The 25,483-nt window shown below is 41.6% G+C and overlaps 1 protein-coding gene across 1 annotated transcript in view; it reads right to left on the reverse strand.

Moving 5' to 3' along the window:
- Proc (Proctolin) overlaps positions 1-25,483 on the reverse strand; it is a 93,585-nt gene that overhangs the window by 40,855 nt on the left and 27,247 nt on the right. Inside the window, exon 2 of the mRNA XM_067139245.2 lies at positions 32-166. Within this exon, the coding sequence (XP_066995346.1) occupies positions 32-166 (135 nt within the window). The remainder of the gene's footprint in view (positions 1-31; positions 167-25,483) is intronic.

Genomic DNA, 25,483 nt, shown 5'->3' on the forward strand with positions numbered 1-25,483 from the left:
AGGAAGGTACTGATTATGATATAGAACTCACGTCTCTAATGAGGTCCCGCAGGCGATCAATGCGGTCGTCCTGGCTTCTTGTCGGCAAGTAGCGAGCTTGGCCTTCCTTGACGGCGACCACCATCAACACTACGATGAGACACACCAGCAACTGTCGGGAAACCATCTGAAACAGAGTAATATACATCTTAATGAACCTTGAGACATTCATATGTACGCCATAAGACTCGGAGAGCTGCAAGTCTGGATAGTGAAGAATAGTGTCCAAAGTAAATACATGGACTGGTCTTTCCTAAATATACACTATATACCGGCATTAATAAGAGAGCGCCATATTCATCTTCGGTACTGTAGAATTGTAAACACCTGGCATGAGCCCTCCCTGTCTATTCTGACCGACCACCGCAGGTTTTAAAGTGTGCTTAGAAATCATAAAGTTCAATGTTGATCAACACGTCAGAAATTTACATATTATTTTGGGTGGGTGATTAATTTCGGTGTCTGGCTTTATCACCGTGCTATTGTCCGGCTCCATGGCTAAATGGTTAGTGTGCTGGCCTTTGGTCACAGGGGTCCCGGGTTCGACTTCCGGCAGGGTCAAGAATTTTAAACATCATTGATTAATTTCGCTCGCACGGGGGTTGGCTGTATGTGTTGTCTTCATCATCATTTCATCCTCATCACAACGCAGGTCGCCTACGGACCTGCACCTGGCGATGTCCTCGGACACTCTCGGCACTAGAAGCCATACGACACTTCATTTACCGTGGCATTAGCAACCCTTGGCTAGCCGTGAACGCAGCGATCATACACCTCAGTAAATCTCCTTTCTTATATTGCAAAGTCATTATGGTTCGTGTTTGGAAACTGGTCACCATTAGAAAGGCCACCTCTAATACAGATGGCAGGAAGATAGAAATATGCCATTACCCTAGGAGGAAAAGAGGGAAAACCTCTACAATGTTGGATGAAAAGTTTAAGAAAGTCTTCTTAAACGAATGGTGCAACAGACAAAATATCTTTCCCCATCATTTTTAAACACGCCTATGTTAACTTCATAGCCTGTCTTAAGTCTGGAATAAAGTGTGAGGGAAAAGTCGAGTGGAGATGGTTGCTTCTTCCACGCGCAACGTTTCTCCGGTCGCCAAAATCACGGAAAAGACCGTGGTAGCTAAGGCTACAGTCACTAAAACCACGGAGCTATCAATTTAGACAATACAGAAATATTGTCATTAGACAGAAATGATCATCTCTCCTTTTTGCCACAATGTATAGGATCGGAGTTCATGTTGTTCTTCATAATCGGATATTTGTTGCTTATTCCACTGGCCTTTCTTTCTGCTTTGCGTATCTTCTCATCTAGTTCTAAGCGCGACGATTGTTTTCTTTTTCTGCTTACTATCAGGCTGATGAGTGGATGACAAGTAAATTATTATGGAGTTCCACAGGATACCGGAGATCCAGAATAAAACCTGTCCTATGTCTTCTTTATCCAAAACATGTTCCGCATGGAGCCATCGGGATTTGAAATCTCAATGCAGATATGAAAGCCTGAGGTGTAATCGTCTGTACCACAAAGAAGGCAGACCAACTACTATACAATACAACTTTTCATCACTATTCACATCAGCTTTCGCTATTGTTCTTCTGTTTATTGTGAGTTTTAAATGATTTAGTATTTGAATGAAAATTGCATCATTAATATTATGTAACATACAAATGCAGAAAAGAACTGGAGTCCACTCCAGTAATCAGACATAACACCACCCACTAGACCAGGGAGGTTGTCTCTACTCACAACCCACTGAAACGAAACTGGAAGCCCCTATGCTTGTGAGACATAGATATGTTTTAATTAAATCACCTTCGAAAAAGACATGCCATAGCTCATCGAACCTGAATAGAGATTAAAAACATTTTGGAAATGGGATTACATTTTGATAGCTACAAGCATATCACAGATGGTGGAGTACACAACCAGTGGTGCTTGAATTAATTCAGCGGGTCAGAAATTTGAAACCTGTGACCAGTAGTGACCATTCCAAGTAGCCTATAATCCCAACAGGATTTGTACAGTGTGGTGCAGGGGTACATGTCTAAATCTCACTCAAAGTACCCGGGTTCTATTCCCGGATAGTGTCATTTTGAATTAGGGTCTGGAACAGGGTTCACTCAGCCTCGTGAGATCAACTGAAGAGCAATCTGCCATGAGAGTCAGCGTGATCAATTACTTAAGCCGAGAAACTTGCTAAGGACGTCGTTACGTAGGCCATGTGAATGCCCAACACCTGCAGGCCCTCTGACATTGACAAGCCAATGACACTTAATGGACCCACAGTGTTAGCAGTTCAACTTCCAAAATGCCCCTACTAAAAACAGTAAAACAGATAGTATCACGCCCATTTTCAGTGACATACTTACTAAGACACGCTCAAGGGATTCGAGAGACAAAGGAAGTGGTTCAATGATGGGGCACAGTGATCTTCGAATGCCTATTGTAGTCTAGAAGTGGTTGAGCAAGTAGAAGGTAGAGAGCTGAATTCCATATGCTAACCATATTTCAGAGATAACGCAGTGGTTGGTACCACGTAAAGAAGGAAGTAATATGCGTGATGTACTAGAAGCCGCCGTGTGGCGTAACATCCATTGTTAGAAGAGTGTGCACGTAACACTCATAAAGTAGTGACTGGAATAAAGTCCTTTATAGTCCTTTTTTTATTACAGAAGATCAAGAATCTTTCCTGGTTCGTGCACGCGCCATCCAGATACCTACAGCTCACCAGGCACCATATTCCCCGTGCCGCGGATGATACGTTCTCCACTTTTTGTTAATTTGATACGTTACTTGCAGGGAGTTAATACATTTCGTACCGGGCGAGTTGCCCGTGCGATTATGGAGGCACAGATGTAAGCTTGCATCCGGGATATAGTGGGTTCGAACCCCACTGTCGGCAGTGGTTTTCCGTGGTTTACCATTTTCACACCAGGCAAATGGTTGGGCTATACCTTAATTAAGACCACGGCCACTTCGTTCTCACTCCTAGGCCTTTCCTATCCCATCGTCTTCATAAGACCTATCTGTGTCGGTGCGACGTAAAACAAATTCTAACACAAAAAAAGTGCATTTCGTAAGAGTTGGCGGAGTGCCAAAAGTTTTCCATGAAAAGCGATTTCTTCACGTACCAGTAAATCTACTAACACAGACTGCTCACATATAATAACTCTTAACCCTTCACAGGTCACAAATAAAGAAATACTCAATCGACTTGGTGAGAGAACAATTTGAAGAAATCTGACCAGAAGTAGAGATAGACTGTTAGGACACATCTTGAGACACCCAGGACTCGTTCGGTTAGTTTTTAACGGTAGCGTGTGTGTGTGTGTGTGTGTGTGTGTGTGTGTGTGTGTGTGTGTGTGTGTGTGTGTGTGTGTGTGTGTGTGTGTGTGTGCTTGTGTGGTAAGAACGGAGGGGTAGACCCAGGCATGAATATGACATAACGGATTAGTGTAGATGTAGGATGCAGTACCAATGTAGAAGTGAAAAGGTTAGCACAGAATAGGGTGGCAGAGAGAGTTGAATCAAACCAGTCTATGGACCGATACAACACCAACAACAACAATAACAACAACAATGTATAGGGCGTAAATGCTTTTAAGAAACTTTTAAAAAAATTTAATTTACTACTGCCTTTAATGATTCAAAAAGCATATGTTCTCTTCTACATAAAGGAGTTGTAAAGTAATACGCCACGGCCTTACTTCAACAACAGTTTTCCTTAAGTAACGTCAAAGGAATGATGTATCGACAGTCTAAAGTTTAAGTAATTAAACTAATCTTACTCACCGACTAAATGGAAATATAACGCCCAGCTGTTACTGACATGAATGAACACATTTCCTGAGCTTTACCAAAAGTCAGCCAAAAAATGAAGTGTGTGCGGGAAGAAAGGGAGAATGCCAAATTTTCAGCATTTAGTGATAATCTACTGTAAAATTTTAACCTTTAATAACTTCTACAATAAAAATGGGATTGTAAATAAAGGGTACAGATCTCTGCACATGGTAAAATGAAATGGCATATGGTTTTTAGTGCCAGGAGTGTCAAGAACAAGTCTTTTGATTTGACTCCCGTAGGCGACCTGCGCGTCGTGATGAGGATGAAATGATGATGAGGACGACAAATACATCCAGCCCCCGTGCCAGAGAAATTAACCAATTAGGGTTAAAATTACCGACGCTGTCGGGAATCAAACCCGGGACCCCTGTGACCAAAGGCCAGCACGCTAACCATTTAGCCATGGAGCCGGACTCTGCACATGGTTATGAGGGTGTTTAGGGGTTGTAGTAAGGATATAAAGGTGATGATGATGCTTGTTGATCAAAGGGGCCTAACATCTAGGCCATCGGCCCCCGGATGTAAAGGAGAGGGCATATAAGTCTCTGGTAAAACCCCAACTAGAGTATGGTTCCACTGTATGGGGTCCTTACCAGGGTTACTTGATTCATGAACTGGAAAAATCCAAAGAAAATCAGCTCGATTTGTTCTAGGTGATTTCCGACAAAAGAGTAGCGTTACAAAAAATGTTGCAAAGTTTGGGCTGGGAAGACTTGCGAGAAAGGAGACGAACTGCTCGACTCAGTGGTATGTTCCGAGCTGTCAGCGAAGAGAGGGCGTGGAATGACATTGATAGACGAATAAGTTTGAGTGATGTCTTTAAAAGTAGAAAAGACCACGATATGAAGATAAAGTTGGAATTCAAGAGGACAAATTGAGGCAAATATTCGTTCATGGGAAGGGGAGTTAGGGATTGGAATAACTTACCAAGGGAAATGTTCAATAAATTTACAATTTCTTTGAAATCATTTAAAAAATGAGTAGGAAAACAACAGATAGGGAATCTGCCACCTGATCGACTGCCCTAAATACAGATCAGCATTGATTAACAAGGCTACATACGTGATGCTTTACTTGGTGAATTGGAATTGTAGCTACACAATGCTGAGAAGCTGAACATTTCTGGTAAGTGAAAAGCCAATTATCAAGTAATACAACTACGCAGTCACGAAGAAAATAATGGGGCATGTCAGTGCTCTATTACACTCTTCAACAAACCATCAAGCTTCTGCCGGTATTTCGAGTGTTCGTCTTACTGACTTTTAATACATTAGGTTTGCATAAATTCTTTCCAAAATCCCTTTTCCGTGGTTTCCCATTTTCACACCAGGCAAATGCTGTGGCTGTCGCCAAAAACCTTCAATGTGTTGGTGCAAGATTAGAAGGCTAGACCAAATGACTGTGACTTTAACAACACCAAAAGTCTCCCTATTGAGGCCGCCAAAGACGTTGCAGAAATCAAGAGAAGCAAAAGCATGCCTGGTGGAATGATACCTGCGAAATCAGTCCTCAAAGAAAGACTCAATGCGTGGAAACAAAACTACTCTACGAAATCAGAAAATGATAGGGAAACCTACAAAACCCAACGTGCCCAAGCAGCTAGAGTGTTCAGAACTGAGAAACGTAAATACGAAAAATCTCTCATTGCAAAGATAGAACAAAACGTTAGGAAAAATGAAAGCAGAGAGTACTACAGAGCCTTCAAACGCAAACTCACTGGCTATAAACCACCATCTCTATGCTTTGGGCGAAAGGACGGCATACTGGCGACGTCAAATGAAGAAAACTGTAGCATTCTGGCAGACTACTTCAAGAATTTACTTAATTGCTCTAAACCGCGAAGCCCCATTGAGACTAAGGAACCTTTACTCAGGTACCCGGATTCCAGACCACGCGACAGAGATGAAATCAAGCTCCACATTGCCCGTGCGCACGACATTTTACAATGAAAAACACGTTGTATACATCTACATTTCACTCTCAACTGGTGAAAATACTAATTATTCTATGTAAATTAACTATAAGATATTTTCTGTACTTTGGAACTTTTAAGAGCATTCTACTAAGTTAACTCAGCATCATTTTGATTGCACGATAATTTGTACGTCATAATGTAATATAATTTCATTGTTTAATTTTAATTATCATAGTATTATGGAGGTAGGTCCCTAATATGATTATAACATCATACAAGCATATTAATTAATCAGAGGACTATTATTGATGCTTGCTTGCTTGCTTGTTGTTTAAAGGGGCGTAGCATCTAAGGTCATCGGCCCAGGACTATTATTAAGATCATGATTCTATCAGTAAGGTGTGTCGTAACAAAGAACAATTTTTATGAATGATATGAGCAAGTGAAATAACTTCGGTATACTATTCTTTGGTAAAACACATACAAAATGCCATTTTAAAAGTCCTATTATTTAACATATTATGTTAATATTCGGTTATAATGCGATATTTAAATGGCAGAGAATATAAACAGGTGTGAGAATTACATTCATTTGCTGTGTAAAAGAATTGATGAATTTAGTGCAGACAAGTTATGTTCAAAATATTGGCTGGACATTGACAAGATCAGATCTTATCGATTTTATTTTATTGTAAGAGAAAGTAACTTCCACGTGCCAGAACTGATTTGAGTCATATAAGTGAGAGGGGGAGTTTTTGTTTCCTCCGGCCTGTTGAAATGCGAGGTTAACAACATCAGCTGACTGCGTATAACAAGGCTTTGTAATGAATATTTAAAGACGAAGTGATAAAAGTGATATTTATCCCATACATTTTGTAACCTATTCAGGATCTTGATAAGAAGAAATAATGATGTCCATTACCTCGCACACAACTCCCAGCGCAATCCGTATTTAATAAATGGTGTTGCTTGCCAAAGATATACAAGAAGTACAAGCAGTAAGATATACCTCTCACTACCAAATACTGCGCTGCGTAAATACAGTATATTACTAGAAACATTTAAGTGAATGATATGGCGGAATGGTGTCACCTACGACGCGATAAGGTATTATTTTCCACACTGATATGCTTTTCTTGTTAATAAATATATTTGGATGCTTTTTTATAACCGTGACACTCTCTCTGTGAGTCTAGCCTAAATTATCTGCACTCATTTATCCCTACCTGTCGGGTACGCCCCGAAACCTCATGCTTACCATTAGTCCTAATCCTTTTGAGGACAGACACTTTTGCTCCCCTGACAACTTCCTTCCGTGAAGCAAATCTTACAAGTCGTTTGTGGGTATCAATCACATCCTTTATCGCTACCTACTTTATGTAAATCAGCTTCAATTTGCATACGTGTGTACACTAAGTATTAAGTGCCTCTAAGTTCGTAGTTCTAAGTTTTACCACATGTACTTCACGCATTCCTGTGCTAATATTCATAACTGATGTCGAACTTCTTCCGGAATATTTTTCTTTGGCTTTCAAATGACACCGAAATGTTCGGATGCTTTTCCACTTACACAGCAGCATTTTCCGCTAGACTTTCTAGGACGGATAACTTGTTTGAATAGCTTAGGGCGTCGTCTATCCTTAAAATACTTTACACGACGTTCAGCAAACCGAAGTGTTGCTGCTTGGACGTGCACACACTTTCACTGACCAGGCACAGGACAATTGTTTCTTCTTCTTTCGAAAGTGGAGCCGTCCTTGTTAAGTGCAACGCAATGTTCAGCCACGGCCCAACGAGGAACACTTCCTACAGGCTAACTCACTTAACAGAGCTACGTAACATATCTGTCTATTTATCAATAAACCAACCAATCAAAATTAATTAAATAACCGCCAATATATCAATTCATCTATCAATAACATTCATTTACTGTTTAGAGATGAAGTTTCCACTAATAAGTGGTTCATGGAACTGAACTAACGACCACCTTAACACACAAGAGATGTTGTTTTTACACGTCTGCATTCATGATGTAATTTCATTTCCTTATTTCCGAGTTCGAACCTACCGAGCGAGTGGCTGCGTGGTCTGCGTCACATAGCTGCCAGCTTGCATTCGGGAGATAATGAGATTGAGCCCCACTGCCGGCAGCCCTTAAAGTGGTTTCCCATTTTCACACCAGACAAATGCAGGGGCTGTACCTTAATTAAGGCCACGGCCGCTTCCTTCCCACTCCTAGCCCTTTCCTATACCATCGTCGCCATAGGACCCATCTGCGTCGTTGCGACGTAAAGCAACTTGTAAAAACAAAAAGAAAAGAACAGCACATCATGTAGCTCACATTGCCTACAAACGAGAAGGTCTAGGAATTGTATGTTGGAAATTAAATAATAACGTAGTCTTCATACAGTATATCAAATGTTCAAAGTATTTTGATACTTACGACCTTTAACAGCTCTGCAGGAGTAACAAACAAATAAGTACTCTTAATAACCTACAGTGGGTAAAATAATTATTCATACATATATGGGTTCATACGGTACAACCGGGCTGAGTGGCTCAGACGCTTGAGGAGCTTGCCTTCTAACCCTAACTTGGCAGGTTCGATCCTGGCTCATGATATTTGAAGGTGCTCAAATACGCCTGTCTCGTGTTGTAGATTTGCTGGCACGTAAAAGAACTCCTGCGGGACGAAATTCCGGCACCTCAGCGTCTCCCAAAACCGTTAAAGTAGTTAGTGGGACGTAAGAAAAAATAACATTGATTAATTATTGAAACGGTACAAAAACAGGAATTAACGGTAAGCAATTTATACTAACACTACAGATGCACTACGGTTTGACCTAATTAACTGTGGCATACTGTACATTGGTTTACGACGGCTGCACATCTTACAGACATGGACTGAATAAGGCATCGTATATTGTCCTTAGGAATATTGCTCCATTCACATCGCAAAGTGTTCAAGAACTCTAGTCTGTTTGTTGTAACATGTTTTTCAAGTAGTTGTATGTTTCACATGTGTTCTATCGAGTTCAAATCCGGACTTCGAATTCGCCATTGTAATACGTCCACATTTTTTCTGCTGATGGCACTCTTGTTAGATGAGTTAATGTAGGTCAGTCAGCACGCAGATACTCGTCTTTTAGTCGACGTGTTATGGTATTAACGTGGCACCCACTCCATAGCCGTACTTTGTTGTGCTCACATCCGAGGATCTGCTACCGCTTGACTCCTTATAATCCTGTCTAGTTTTATACTCCAACCTTGCCGAGGTTTATTATGGATATAACCACGGATCTATTCGTTTTGTACTATACGGATACCAGTTGTCTTAGATATTCCAAAAATACGAGCAACCTCTGTCAGAGATCGTATTAATGATTTCCTGAAATCTATGGAGTATTCCTTAGGTAAACGCTGTGCGATAATTATTGTAGCACTGCGGGGCTAGTGGCAGCGGACGCCTCGGTTTCGAAGCGCGCCATCGCCTAACATTTTACTCTCCTTCTCCTTTTTTTCTATAATCTTTTCATCTCTTCATTCTTCGTCCATGAGGTCTAAGGAATGTGTAGATTAAATGCAAGTTGTATCATTACAATCACGTTTATTATCGTCCTAGATTGTTTGTTAGTTTGTTATTTTCCACCCCCACCCTGTATTTTCCGTACACTTTTTGACCATGATTGAAAACAATTATTGTCATAAAATTCGCACATTTCTCTTTGTACAGTTTGTGTCTTTGAATTGCACGAAAACAGTCAACACAGATCTTATCATAACTGCAACAGTGGTTATCAAAATAACAGAAAAGGCGAAGATTTGTTAAGCCATGAGGAACAAGATGGCGCGATACTAAACGAGTTTATATTTAGTCTGCGTATCTCCTGGTCTATGTGGACAACGAACAAAATAGATAACCCGAGACGCTCATGTGGAAATCAGGAACGCTGAACACTAGAGCAACGATTCTACAGTTAGTCAGTCACACGCAAACTGCCAGCCAAATATCCAGGCCGTCAAATTTAAAGGGCCATTCTCTTTTTAAATAAGGGCCAATTGCACAGACCTTTAGGATACGCAGGTGAACCTCCGAAAGTTTGTATGAATTCGGTAACTCTATAGCTGTGGGCTCCCATTGTAAGTGAGATACGCCCAGCCACCTTTACTCCCCCAGCCACACCACTCCCCCCCCTCCCCCCCGGCAATTTTTGGTACAAGCCGACTGAACCTCAGGGCCATGTGCCTCTCCAGAAGTGGAAATCTCTTTTCTAACTTTTTTCAACTTTCGAACCCACGTCCTTCGGCGTGAAATTAGCATGCCTTTAGCACCTCGACTAGGCAGCAGCAATGTGTGATTGCAATCATACGAAAGAGCAGTACCAGGAACAGAAAGAAGAAAGATTCGTGTCATATTACACCGCTATTCGCTCTGAAGGTCGGCCATATGTCGTTAATGATGTCTCTTTATTGCTTGGTCATTCCTTGCATCTAATACATTGTCATATAGTTGTTATATTATGATAGCGTAAAGTGAAATGCGTATAAGCAGCACAGATACGACATCAACATAACTGAGGAAGAGACCAGGTCAAGTTTACCTTATGTCAGTGACTAGAACAAGGGAACTGGCTCCACGAAGTGCAGTAACAACCCACCTTTCTTATGGAGCGATAATTCCTGCCACTATCGGGGATCGAACTTTGGTCCTAAGCGCATCGAAGCATAACGTTTCAACATGAGTGTCAACAGTCTAATTTCTAATGAATTTTCCTTTATAATGCCCTGCGTGGCATATTTTTCATTCAAATGATCAGAATTTAGAGGAAATCCACGTTTTTCAACTATTACCTTATTATTCGTCCGCCTCTGTGGTGTAGTGGTTAGCGTGATTAGCTACCACCCCCGGAGGCCCGGGTTCGATTCCCGGCTCTGCCACGAAATTTGAAAAGTGGTACGAGGGCTGGAACGGGGTCCACTCAGCCTCGGGAGGTCAACTGAGTAGAGGTGGGTTTGATTCCCACCTCAGCCATCCTGGAAGTGGTTTTCCGTGGTTTCCCACTTCTCCTCCAGGCGAATGCCGGGATGGTACCTAACATAAGGCCACGGCCGCTTCCTTCCCTCTTCCTTGCCTATCCCTTCCAATCTTCCCATCCCTCCACAAGGCCCCTGTTCAGCATAGCAGGTGAGGCCGCCTGGGCGAGGTACTGGTCATACTCCCCAGTTGTATCCCCAGACCAAGAGTCTGAAGCTCCACGACACTGCCCTTGAGGCGGTAGAGGTGGGATCCCTCGCTAAGTCCGAGGGAAAAACCGAACCTGGAGGGTAAACAGATGATGATGATGATGATGATGATGATGATGACATTATTCACATAGGGACAATTGTTACACAATTGTAAGCAGTCTCAGGTGGAAAATATGTAACTTCACTCTCAGGTAATTACCACAATTTCCTGACGTCAACTTATTCTTCCTGTGAATAAACACAAATTAATTCAGAAAGTTGCAGACATGTTCCTACATAGAAAATTGAACAGGGTGAAGACAGATAGTTGAACTATAAGACTGTATTGCTAGCTGAAATAAACCTTCAGCTTAATAGGTGTCCGGCTCCATGGCTAAATGTTAGCGTGCTGGCCTTTGGTCACAGGGGTCCCAGGTTCGATTCCCGGCATGGTCGGAAATTTTAACCATAATTAATTTCTCTGGCACGGGGGCTGGGTGTATGTATCGCCTTCATCACCATTTCATCCTCATCACGACGCGCAGGTCGCCTACGGGAGTCAAATCAAAAGACCTGCATCTGGCGAGCAGAACTTGTCCTCGGACATTCCCGGCACTAAAAGCCATACGCCATTTTTTTTTCTTTTCCAGCTTAATAGATCATACTCGGTACATATAGGATATGCGGGAGAGGTGTTCAGTACAGATCAAAAATAGCCAACCGAACCTACAATCTTCCGATTTCGCTTCAGATGCTCTATCGACCGAGCTATGATGGTCTAGGTTAAAAGCGTTTTGCACTACCGCCAGCACAACTGTAGAGTGCGCGCATATCGACCCCTTGAAGAATGTGTGTTCGGTCCCCACTAGTGTCCGCCAGGACATTTTTGTTCTGCACATCTTTTTTTCTTTTCCTAGCGGTTTGACGTGGCAGAACACATTGAAGGTTTTCGGTGACGCGAGAATGGGCAAAGGCTAGGATTGAGAAGGTAGCGGTCGTGGCCTTAATTAGGGTACAGTCCAAGCATTTTCCTGATGTGAAAATAGGAAACCACTGAAAGCCACCTTCAGGACTGTCGACGGTGGGATTTGAACCCATCATCTCCCGAATGCAAAATTACAGCTACGCGACGCTAACCGTGCTGCCATCTCGCTCGGCATGTACTACATTGTAAGCCCGGTTGAACGCGGTACAAAGTATGTCACCGAAGAAACTCATTAATATATATTTTTAGTCTCGTAACGAACAGCATAGACGGATTCTGCATTACAATCTGTAACTGTTACCGACTCCGCGTAAACAGAACTTCAAGGGATGACTGGATGGAATGTTAGAAACTGCGTGCCTGTTTATTCACAGACATAAGAAATTAACGTACAACCTTGGACGATAGTAAATGTGATTGTAATGACACAACTTGCATTTAATCTATATATTTCTTAGTCCTCATGGACGAAGAAGGAGGAGATAAAAGGATTTTACCTTTATATTGTAATATACCTACTCAATTTTTTTCCATGAAGTGTGTATGTATCGGAAATTCTAACATACACAATACATAATTCTACACATCAATTGTGGCTGGTTTTGCAAACTAAGGCACAATATGGCTGCCACTAGAGTTGCAAAAACTCTAATCTGAACAACACAGTTGCAATACCTGCTATATTCAAATTAAATATCTTAATAACCTGTTTTCTACCCATAATATGTTTCAGAGCTTTGATACACATATTACAAGCATGTTTACCGTTATTTACTGAAACAATCAGACCTATACCGCATTTCTGTTTCGTTTTATACGTTCATATTGAATTTTCACAAATTGCTTATCATGAACATAGCAGGTTTTGCTAAACGAGCTACTCAATTCATTTAAAAATTTTGTTCGTCATGAAACACTCGCAGACCAAATTGCTTGCAATTCAAGGTTCCACTGTATTCTCATTTACAACCTGCAGGACCATCGATGAAATGGTTTCCCTGATCCTTTGGAACATTTCTCTCATATAGAAATACTTTACTTTTTAAGTATTATTTATTAGCTGCAAGGCTAATGGAAGGCACGATCACATGTACTTCTATTATTCTCTTGGGTTTCCCCTTCACCTTCACAACCATTGTCACTCTTATTGTTTTTGCAGTTTCCTAAACCACACGTAGGTTGAACCGAGGGCTTCCGTCCAGCTCTGCAATGTTAACGCAATGCGTGAGAAAAAGATTACACGAAATTTAACAGAAAACACTAATGGAGGTGTATTTCTACATTTCTGAAAAGATGAGAACTACTTCAGTTAGGCCTACTTCGTCCAAACATTAGATCAGTTTGCTCTCGTCCTTCTGAGCGAGATGGGAAGAAATCGGTAAATTAGTGTTACCTTTTGGGCTAACGAACTTAAAGAAAAACATGGTTTCATGGCAAGTGGTAGTAATATATTATTGTGTAGATATTGTAATACAAGAGTTGAGACCGAGCTCGATAGCTGCAGTCGCTTAAATGCGGCCAGTATCCAGTATTCGGGAGATAGTAGGTTCGAACCCCACTATCGGCAGTCCTGAAGATGGTTTTCCGTGGTTTCCCATTTTCACACCAGGCAAATGCAGGGTCTGTACCTTAATTAAGGTCACGGCCGCTTCCTTCCCACTCCTAGCCCTTTCCTGTCCCATCATCGCCATAAGACCTATCTGTGTCGGTACGACGTAAAGCAACTAGCAAAAAAAAAAAAAAAAAAAAAAAAGAGTTGAGTGGAAAAGGCGCGATTCATGTGCAAAACATGTTCAAAGTAAAGGGCATAGCGATTGCATAGCAATATTGAACAAAGTCTTCAGGCACAGAAAAAGTGAAAAAAGAAAAATATGATTTCGCAATGAACAACGAATATATTCCTAAAGGTAAGCTGCACATATTGTAATTTGTATAACAGTGGCGCAGCCAGGAGAGGGGGGTTTGGAGATTAGAAAAATTAAATGGAAATCCACAGCCTGTTTCCAGTCATCCGAACGGGTCAGGAATGCAATGAATGAAGCCCATATCTAGCGGCGAGGATCGGAATTGTGCCGGCTGCCGAAGCCTGTCGCACTCGTCTGGGGCAATTATTACACAAATTAAATGAAATAATTGTGGAGAGTGTTTCTGAAATGAAAGATGCCAGGGAAAACCGGAGTACCCGGAGAAAAACCCGTCCCACCTCCACTTTATCAAGCACAAATCTCACATGGAGTGACCGGGATTTGAACCACGGAACCCAGCGGTGAGAGGCAGGTGCGCTGCCACCTGAGCCACGGAAGCTACGGAGATTAGAACCCCCTTTGCTAAAAGAATGTAAACAATGAATAGCAAAAATAGCTTCGTTAAGACACTTCCACTGTTAGCGCTATATTTACGCCACATGTCGCAATAATATGGTCAAAGAGGTGAAACTCACTTAACATATTTCTTGCTACGTTACAGCTAATTACCGTAATAAATGGCATTTTACAATTAATTAAAAGGAAAAGCATGATGGATATAATAATACAATGAATTATTATTTTAGGCAAATATCTCCTAGAAAAATTGGACCATCCTGCAGTGAGAGCGTGGATGAGGAAGTATGTACTGGGGTCTGGAGATCTTCCCACCGCAAACTGGCTGAGACGGGAATATGTACCAAAATGTGCCGTGAAAACAACGACCAATGTTGTTGAAGATATTACAGACAAACCAGTCACAACATTTTGTGATGAAAGGACCGATTCTAATGGTAACTGTGTATTTGCGGTATTTATTGGAACTGTAGAAAGGAAATCTCTGTGTTGTAGTGGTTAGCGTGATTAGCTGCCACCCCCGGAGGTCCGGGTTCGATTCCCGGCTCTGCCACGAAATTTGAAGAGTGGTACGAGGGCTGGAACGGGGTCCACTCAACCTCGGGAGGTCAACTGAGTAGAGGTGGGTTCGATTCCCACCTCAGCCATCCTGGAAGTGGTTTTCCGTGGTTTTCCACTTCTCCTCCAGGCAAATGCCGGTATGGTACCTAACTTAAGGCCACGGCCGCTTCCTTCCCTCTTCCTTCCCTGTCCCATCCAAACTTCCCATCCCCCCACAAGACCCCTGTTCAGCATAGCAGGTGAGGCCGCCTGGGCGAGATACTGGTCATCCTCCCCAGTTGTATCCCCCGACCCAGAATCTGAAGCTCCAGCACACTGCCCTTGAGGCGGTAGAGGTGGGATCCCTCGCTGAGTCCGAGGGAAAAACTGACCCTGGAGGGAAAACAGAAGAAGAAGAAGAATGGAAAGCAGTTCAAAAACTTTATCTTGGTTCGTGTTCATTTCTAGAAGCAGCAAATGCCACCACAACGAGCCAAGCGGTAATAAAAACAATTAATTATTTAAATATCAATTATTCAAATGTAAAAACAATTTGTGCAGACAGTGCCAGGGGTTACCTGGCCGAGGCGGTAAAGGCGTGTTTGGTTCGCCCGGAAGGACGTGGGTTCGAATGCCCGTCAGGAAGTCGTAAAATTTAATAAACGAGATTTCCACTTCCGGAGGTGGATATGGCCCTGAGGTTCACTCAGCCTATACCAAAAATGAGTTCCTGGTTAATTCCTGGGAGCAAAGGCGGCCGGGCGTAGAGCTAACCACTCCACCCCATCACGTGCCGCGGTTAACAATGGTGGAAGCCTTTACCTTCCACTCCTCCAAGGGCCTTCATGGCCTGTATGGAGGTGACTTTGTCTGTTTTTGTCCTTTGACAGACAGTGCCGCTTACAAGTTGAAATGCATGAAAACTTTTAATATACTAACAGGATATATTTTGATTGGTTTCACATGTTGTGCCATAAATGGGAGAAATGTGCCAGACAAATCTGAAAAACCTTAACCATCTTATTTCAGGTCTAAAAGGTGTTTTTTTAGAAATATAAGGAATATCAAATCACAGCATAAGAGATTTGTTGTGGCAAACTATCCTGACCTCACACCAAAATAGTTGTCTATTCCTTTTATGATAATATGGGAAAGTTGGTTTAATTCCGTGGAATATCTGTTTGAGTATTTTGAAGTAATTGTAGAAGTTTTCAATCAGTACAATCCACTATCACCTCAGGGTCAAAACTTAAATGAGGAATATTTTTGTAATCCAGACAAATGTAAAATTCTAAAAATCCAGACTTCCTTCGTTCCTTTGAATTGAAACTTGATTACAGAACCTATAATAGAAATTCAGACAAGTAAGGAACCAGTAGTACATTTATTAATTTCACGAATTTAATTTCTAAAAAGCGAATGTGCAAATGTGAACTAATGATGAAATTAATAAATTAATTGAAGATGTTGATTTTAATAATCGAGCTGCAGTCCAGAATTCATTACAAGCATGTGCTGAATTAGAACTTAAAAAACCAGAAGCCGTGCTATTGAATGATGAACGTAATACTTTAATATTTCAAGCACTTGATTATATTTTTGAACCAACGAAATTTATTTCCTAGGTAGGAGTGAATAATTTTGATAGACGTAAGGCAATGTTCAGTAAATTACTGGAATTTGCATGTGAACAATGTGATTTGCTTTTATTTAGATTATGCAGATTAGCTAATGGTGTATTCGTTGATAATGATATATCTTCGCTCAATGTAATTGACATAGTGGAATGATTAAAAGCCAGAGGGGATTCGTTTACAGAGTTTGTTGGTAAGTGTCTGCAATCATTGTGGATTCCTGTTTCAAAAGTGAACGACGTTTTTCACAATACAATCATCTAGAGTCAGATATGAGAAGAAGTATGAAGGAGCAACATGTTGTCACTTGTTGTATGCTGATGTTTGATGAGAGACAGGTTGTTTTGTGTAGGATTTTGTTTTACACTCCACATTTTGTAATATACAAATATAACCGAGTAAGGTTGATTTTTAGAATGTACAATTTATTATTTACTATTTTAACTTTTATTTTTCCATAAATGTTGCGAATGTTATGTCTTGTAAAAATCATTCATTCATTTAATGACATTGCAACATTAAATGCAAAGCAAAGCCAACTCCGTACAGGCCATGGATGCCCTTGTAGGAGTGGAAGGTAAATGCTTCCACCATTGTTAACCTCGGCACTTGATAGGGTAGAGTGGTTAGCTCTACGCCCGGCCGCCTTTGCCCCCAGGAATTAACCTGGTACTCATTTTTTGTGTAGGCTGAGTGAACCTCAGGGCCATGTGCACCTCCGGAAGTGGAAATCTCGTTTCTTAAATTCTCGACTTCCTGACGGGGATTCGAACCCACGTCCTTCCGGGCGAACCGAGCACGCCTATGTATATAAACGCATGGCACTAAAATTGATCACGAAATTTTCACGAAATTACTTCCATATGTTTAACTACAAACATGATATTTATTTTGGAGAAATTAAGACCAGAACAACCCGGCCCTGTTAGTAATATATTGTTTTTAATAGCGGTATATGTTACTCTGGTGTGGCAGAGTGGAAAATTCAAATACAGCAATATTAATATTATTATCAAGAATTCAGTTATTATTCTGGGTTACAAATGTAGTTGCTAGTGGAACTAGATTGTTTTAACACACTGAAACATTTCATACGTTATGCGTTCTTTATTAAAACAGAAAAAATCCATGTGTCACATCTGATATTGATTGCAAATCGTACGTGTGTTATTAGTACGTCCTACTTGGAGACAGTATTGAGAGTCTGCGTCTCCGCCCACATGTAAGTTGAGTGGCGCCAAAGGCGGGCGTCTGGCCGCTTGCCAAATCTGGAGAATGGCTCCATGTCTGGCCCCTGTTACCAACTGGATAGGGATAACGATTTTGGCTTTTGTTCAATATTCATATTCGACAAACCGTTACTCTCATAAGCAGCAAGTAAGCTACTGCAACTTCTCCTTGCCTGGAGACGAGAGCCATTTCCGCTTACCACTTCGCTGCAAGAATGTGAATAAAGATAACAAGATCCTTTACTTTGCACCACGGAACGTTTTTTCAATTGAAAGGCACTAGAAGGAGGAAAGCACCTCGTTCCGTCCCGTGTATGATGCCCCTCTACTTTCCGAATAAGGAAAAAGGCCTTTGTTAAGTCCGAGACTTCGACTCATGAAGGGGTGGAAGGTGAAGGTTTTCAAACCCCCGGGGACTGAGTGCGATATCATGGTTAGCTTTGTCCCAGCAACCTTTCTTCTTCTTCTTTTTCTTCTTCTTCTTCTTCTTATCCTTCTTCTTCTTCTACCGCTTCTTTCCCACACCTGTGGGGTCGTGAATGCGAACAGTGTCGCACGTGTGAATTTGGCCCTGCTTAACGGCCGAATGCCCTTCCGACAGCAACCCTATGGAGGGATGTAACACTATTGCGTGTTTCTGTGGTGGTTGGTAGAGCGGTGTGTTGTCTGAATATGAAAAAGAAAGTATTGGGACAAACACAAACACTCAGTGCTAGAGCCAGAAGAATTAATCAGACGCGATTAAAATCCCCGACCCGACCATGAATCGAAGCCGTGACTCTCTGAAGCGAAGGCCTCAACGCTGACCATTCAGCCTAGGAGTCGGACGCCCTGCGGCCTTTGTCCTCAGGAGTTAATCTTGCACTTACCTTAAGTATCTTCTTACGGTGGGTTATTGATGTTAATACTTCTCGAAGTGAGGGACTTTTTTTTTTTGCTAGGGGCTTTACGTCGCGCCGACACAGATAGGTGTTATGGCGACGAAGGGACTGGAAAGGCCTAGGAGTGGAAAGGAAGCGGCCCTGGCCTTAATTAAGGTACAGCCCCAGCATTCCGGTTTGACTACTGTGTTGAAGTGTTGTATTTTGAGGTTTTTAGATAAACACTTTTTGTTGTAGATATTCCTTTGTTGTCGATATTCCTAGTTATGTCGTGTGCTCTTTCCATCTTGTGTATCCTTACTTCTACTGTACACCGGACTTTTCCAAACAGTTTTCTAGAATTGTTTCTCACAAATAACTGAATTTCTTCTTTGTTCGACCAATTTCTGTCATAAGAAATTCTGGAGCTTTTTTGTATTTGTCATAAATTTTTGTCTCTACATAATAATAATAATAATAATAATAATAATAATAATAATAATAATAATAATAATAATAATAATAATAATAATGGCTTTACGTCCCACTAACTACTTTTACGGTTTCCAGAGACGCCGGGGTGCCGGAATTTAGTCACGCAGGAGTTCTTTTACGTGCCAGTAAACCTACCGACACGAGGCTAACGTATTTGAGCACCTTCATATACCACCAGACTGAGCCAGGAGCGAACCTGCCAAGTTGGGGTCAGAAGGCCAGCGCCTCAAGCGTCTGAGGCACTCATCCCGGCGTTTTCTTTACCAAAATTCTTAAACCTATTATATTGGCTATTTCTTCCAAGTGATTGACTTGATTGCTGCATTTGTCAGGTTTTCTTAAAGTATGGCGAAATCATCTGCAAATGCTAGACAGCTTATTTCAACACCTCTGTTCTTTCTTCCCAGTGTTATTGGTGATACCTTGTGTTCTTTCAGTTTTTCATCCCAAATTCTTACTAGTTTCTCCAGAACAAAGCTGAATAAGAATGGAGATAAACCATCACCTTGCCTTACATTTGTATTTATTCTGAATTGTTTAGATATTTCACCCATACAGTTTACTTCTGATATGGTGTCTCTGTGAGTTTCATAGATTAGGTTTGCCAATTTGGTTTTAACTCCGAATTATCGAATTACTTTATCTAGAGTTTATCTATCAACACAGTCAAAAGCCCTTTTAAAATCTATACATTTTACTGCTGTGTCTTTATAGTTCATCAATCTGTGACGGATTATGGACTTCAGATTGAATACCGGGTATCTTTCTAAACCCACTCTGATATTCACTCAAATGACTGTCAAGAGTTGCTTGTACCCTGTTCAGTAATATTGTTGAAAATATCTTATAAGCCACTGGCAAACTATATCAACGTTTATCAATCATAATATTATTATTATTATTATTATTATTATTATTATTATTATTATTATTATTATTATTATTATTATTCAATGTCGTACTAGCTGCTCACGATCTTAATGACCGCCAGGTTGTCGGAAGTTTGTTCCACAGGAGTTCTTTCTTGAACACGCTTGAAGCCAATGACTCGGAGTTGTGTTATTTGAGCACCTTTAAAAGTGGCCGACTTTGTCCGGAAATGAACCGATATCTGGAGAACAAAAAACTGACGACTCATCATCTGCGCCACCAAGAACGGTCTACTATGTTACCTATGATACAAATTGGCTTGAGGAGAAGATCTATGAATTCATTGTTACGCCACTGTCATCAAATCAAGTAAAATTAATAATAAATGGATGTGAAGGTTGCCCTTCATTACAGGGCTCGGGTTGAACACTCTCTATCTTACGCAACACGCTCATCATCTTTGAAATTTCACGCCTGACGAGATCCTTCACTCAAGACTTTTTCTTCCTTTCTTCCATTCCAAAGACATTCCTCGACAGCGCTTAAGAAACGATCATCTTGGGAGGTTTGGCTACTGCACCCGGAGAAAACTGTTTACACAGCAAAACTTGGTTAACAGGAAGCTGAAGGACCCAGAAGAAAATTGAATTAACCACGAATCTGAATTACACACCATATTTACAATAATAATAATAATAATAATAATAATAATAATAATAATAATCATAATAATAATAATAATAATAATAATAATAATAATGTTATTTGCTTTACGTCCAATAACTACTTTTACGGTTTCCAGAGACGCCATGGTGCCGGAATTTAGTCCCGCAGGAGTTCTTTTACGTGTCATTAAATCTACTGACACGAGGCTGACGTATTTGGGCACCTTCAAATACCACCGGACTGTGCCAGGATCAAACCTGTCAAGTTAGGGTCAGACGGCCAGCGCCTCAACCATCTGAGCCGCTCACTTATCAGAATCTCGAATTCAAAATGATCCCAACTTTTTCAATGGTTTCTCGAGTTACAGTGACAGTAGAGTATGGCAAAGACCATACAAATGCACATGGTATTTTATCTTAAATAAAATATGTAGTTCAGAAATAAAAAGTACAACATCATTCATAACGCTACAAACATTCATCACGGCTTGTTTAAAAAACTGGGAATGTTGCTTTATTCCTTTGAATTTACTTGCGTGGTACGTACAAACGCCCCTTGGTCAGGCAGTAGTCGTCTTCGCAGAGCCTCAATGGGGCCAATAGGCTGAATTTCTCCTTTTTTTAGGGGCTTTACGTCGCACCGACACAGATAGGTCGTATGGCGACGATGGGATAGGAAAGGCCTAGGAGTTGGAAGGAAGCGGCCGTGGCCTTAATTAAGGTACAGCCCCAGCATTTGCCTGGTGTGAAAATGGGTAACCACGGAAAACCATCTTCAGTGCTGCCGATAGTGGGATTCGAACCTACTATCTCCCGGATGCAAGCTCACAGCCGCGCGCCTCTACGCGCACGGCCATGTATTTCTCTTAGGAGCACGTGTTATCACATCGTCATGCTTCTGACCATGATTTTGCCAGACCCGAAAATAAGAGAGTATGCCTTGTCGAACTCCACATCGAACCTTCAAAGAGATATGTCGAAGACTGATATCTTCAGAAGGCGACTTAAATGTAGGGCCTACCGTATGCACTATGTAATGCGTTGCTTCAAAATATACCCTCTATTCACGGTGGTCGGATTCCGTCAAGGAACCTCACCACGATGTTAAAACCTGCATCAAAATGAGCATAACCGATACGCTGTTTTAGAATTTTTCCCTTCATTCAAACGGAGCTTTAGAAGATTTCATTATTTAAGAACACACGCAACAAGACTGACGGTCAGAATTACGAGATACTGATCGGTATATCCCAGTTCGTGCGTAATTGCACGTATTACACTGACGACTTTAGAACGTTATATTTTTTTTTTTTGCTAGGGGTTTTACGTCGCACCGACACAGATAGGTCTTATGGCGACGATGGGATAGGAAAGGCCTAGGAGTTGGAAGGAAGCGGCCGTGGCCTTAATTAAGGTACAGCCCCAGCATTTGCCTGGTGTGAAAATGGGAAACCACCGAAAACCATTTTCAGGGCTGCCGATAGTGGGATTCGAACCTACTATCTCCCGGATGCAAGCTCACAGCCGCGCGCCTCTACGCGCACGGCCAACTCGCCCGGTAGAACGTTATATTCAAGATTTATAATAGATATATTTATTCTGTTATTATATTTTGAAGCCTCCGTGGCTCAGACGGCAGCGCGTCGGCCTCTCACCGCTGGATACCGTGGTTCAAATCCCGGTCGCTCTATGTGAGATTTGTGCTGGACAAAGCGGAGGCGGGACAGGTTTTTCTCCGGGTACTCCGGTTTTCCCTGTCATATTTCATTCCAGCAACACTCTCCATTCTCATTTCATAGCATCTATCACTCGTTAATAAATCACTTTGGGAGTGGCGACCCCATCGTACTAACAGCCTATATCTGCTTCATTCATTCCATCCCTGACCCGGTCAATGACTGGAAAACAGGTTGTAGATTTTCATTATATTTTGAAGGATGCAGCATTTTGGATTTGTCTTTCGGCACAGACTAGGGGAAAATGTGGCTTCCACCAAAGTCACAATCAGTTTTATCGTCGTGACCGTACAGAAGCTGCTGATGTATGGGTGGTGCTGAGCAAGACATTCAGTGAACGGCCGGCGTGCCTGAATGTTATAAAATGTGCTACTTATTGGGCTGGCCTTCTTGCAACGGCACTTTCTGACACTGTGAGGAAAGCAATCGCAAACTATCTCACTCCTTATCATGCCTTGTATGCCTCATTAAGGAGTCACAACCGGATCTTTTGTTTTCCCCACAACCGCATAACTTTTGGTGGTAAATTCTGTGGATCCAACCAGCCTCCAGGCTGAATATTTAATATAGGCTTACAGTGCATTACATATTTTATCTAATACTACATACTTATGATATTGCATATAGTGTAGCTCAGTTCATTAAACTTTTGGCTTACCGTGCCCCTTGCTCACACAATCTCACTGCCTTTTGCTCTAGACTGTACGGGGAGATGGTGTGATTGGCAGGTTAACAGCAATTCATTGCTGCCGGTATTGAGACACTGCTAATGTTACCAGGTGTATGCATAAGTCTTTTCCGGTTTCACTAAGATATGGCGCCAGCGAGCAGTACGCAGCGTATGAATTTGACACATACGTCAGTTTGCTCGTCTGATATTAACCTACCAACACACACAAGTTGAGTCCGCCAAACACTAGCGTCTGCGTTGAATCGTTCAGTGATCATGTCGACGTTTGTTGCTGAAAAAGAACATTTGCAGCACGCGTTGCTTTTCTTATTTAATCAAAAGAAAAAGGTTGTGGAAAGTCATCTTTTGCTGGTAGAAACATATGATGAACACATTCCATCGACTAGAACATGTGAGACAAGTTCTAATCGGCAAGAATACCATGCTTTGTGTCTGGTGGGACCAGAGTGGTATTGTGTATTATGAACCCTTGAAGCCCGGCGAAACCGGTAATGCACAACGCTATCACCAACAAATGATTAATTTAAATCACGCATTGATCGAAAGACGACCAAAATATTGCCAGAAGGCGTGGCAAAGTGATTTTGTTACACGACAATGCGCCCTCTCAAAGAACGAAACCAGAGAAAGACACCTTGAAATCGTTTGGATGGGACATCCTTCCGCACCCGCCGTACTGCCCCGATCTGGCGCCATCTATCACCTCTTCACATCAATGGGGCACGCGCTCGCAGAGCAGCACTTCAGCAATTTCGAGGAAGTTGGAAAATGGCTCGACGATTGGTTTGCCGCATAAGACAAGCAGTTTTTGTGGCATGGTATTCATAACTTACCAGAAAGATGAGCAAAGTGTGTAGAAGACGATGACCAATATTTTAAATAAACAAAAAATGAATTTCTCTTGAAAATTACGTGTTTTCTTTACCACAAGACCCGGCAGAAACTTACGCATACACCTGATATATTTAAAATAGACGCTGAATTCAAAGAGAGTGCCGTTAAGTTATTCAAATAAAGGAACAAATTTGAGGCTGTTGAGGCAAGAAAATCGGTGACTTTAGTTACAATTACAAGAGCTATAGAGAGAAGAAGAAAAAAAAGGAATCATTCCTTGCAGACAGTCCTTCTAGAAACTATCACCTGGTGAAATTTGTACCAACATCTTTCTGGTGTTTCTCGACTTGCTGAAGGGCAATCAAAGCCACGTCCCTCCAGGTGCACTGTGCACGCCATCACCACCTCTGGTTGGCGGCTAACTCTATGCTCATAATAGCGGGATCGAATCCGAACTTAGTCAGTTGACATTTAAGAGTGTCATCTGTTCAGGAGATTCACTGACGCATTAATAAAGTGATTTCCACACCAAATTCCGTCAAGTCTCAGAAAATATGTTGCAATTGAAGGAAAGTTGAGCATTAATATCTTTGTGGAATTAATAGGGGGATAATTCTCTCAGGATGGTCTCTAAGAATCATTGCAGATGGAATTCAACATCGATAAGAGTGTTAGTAATAAACTTTGATCAACTTCAATGTTAATTTTAAAAATATCAACAACCATATCCGGCTCCATGGCTAAATGGTCAGCGTGCTCACCTTTGGTCACAGGGATCCCGGGTTCGATTCCCGGCAGGGTCGGGAAATTTAACCATAATTGGTTAATTCCGCTGGCACGGGGACTGGGTGTATGTGTCGTCTTCATCATCATTTCATCCTCATCAAGACACACAGGTCGCCTACAAGGGTCCAATCAAAAGACCTGCACCTGGCGAGCCGAAGTCCTCGGACACATCCTGGCACTAAAGCCATTCACCATTTCATTTCAAAGCTTATGATTGATGGTTCGATAATTAACTTACACAGCAGATGATTTACAAACTATGTTCTTATGTCTTACTGCAGGTTTCTAACTGGGAGATGTGCTGGTTCCGGAACGGTCTTCGTTTCCTTCCAGCAATCCGTAACGCCCGTTATTATTTGAGCATGGTCGATCTACCCTTTTGTCATGGGCTAAATCTGAAGCCAAGTGAAGTGGTCCATAGGTGATGTCCTAACAGACATGGCAAACAATTTCCGCATAGCCTGCAGTAGCCTTGCTAGTTGGATAAGATGAGATAAATGAGCACCTTCACTTAGCAAGGAGAAAGTTGCTACCATCACATTTGTCACATTTAATCTCGATCGTTTTTGAAGTAGCAGCTGATCGCGTCACTATCTGCCACTGTTGATATATCTTCTCCGGAATTCCGACTTCCCTTTTACAACATGGTTACATGTTCACGCCGTAAGAATCGCAATATCGGTACCCTGTGCAATATCTTGATATTACCTGAAAGAATGTCTCCATTCTATATCTGAAAAATCATCGTCTCAAAACAGAAAATTCTTACCGCCAACAATGTTCTGAATGGAAGTAACATGA

The sequence above is a fragment of the Anabrus simplex genome, chromosome 2 (genome assembly GCF_040414725.1).
Source record: "Anabrus simplex isolate iqAnaSimp1 chromosome 2, ASM4041472v1, whole genome shotgun sequence".
Lineage (NCBI taxonomy): Eukaryota > Metazoa > Arthropoda > Insecta > Orthoptera > Tettigoniidae > Anabrus > Anabrus simplex.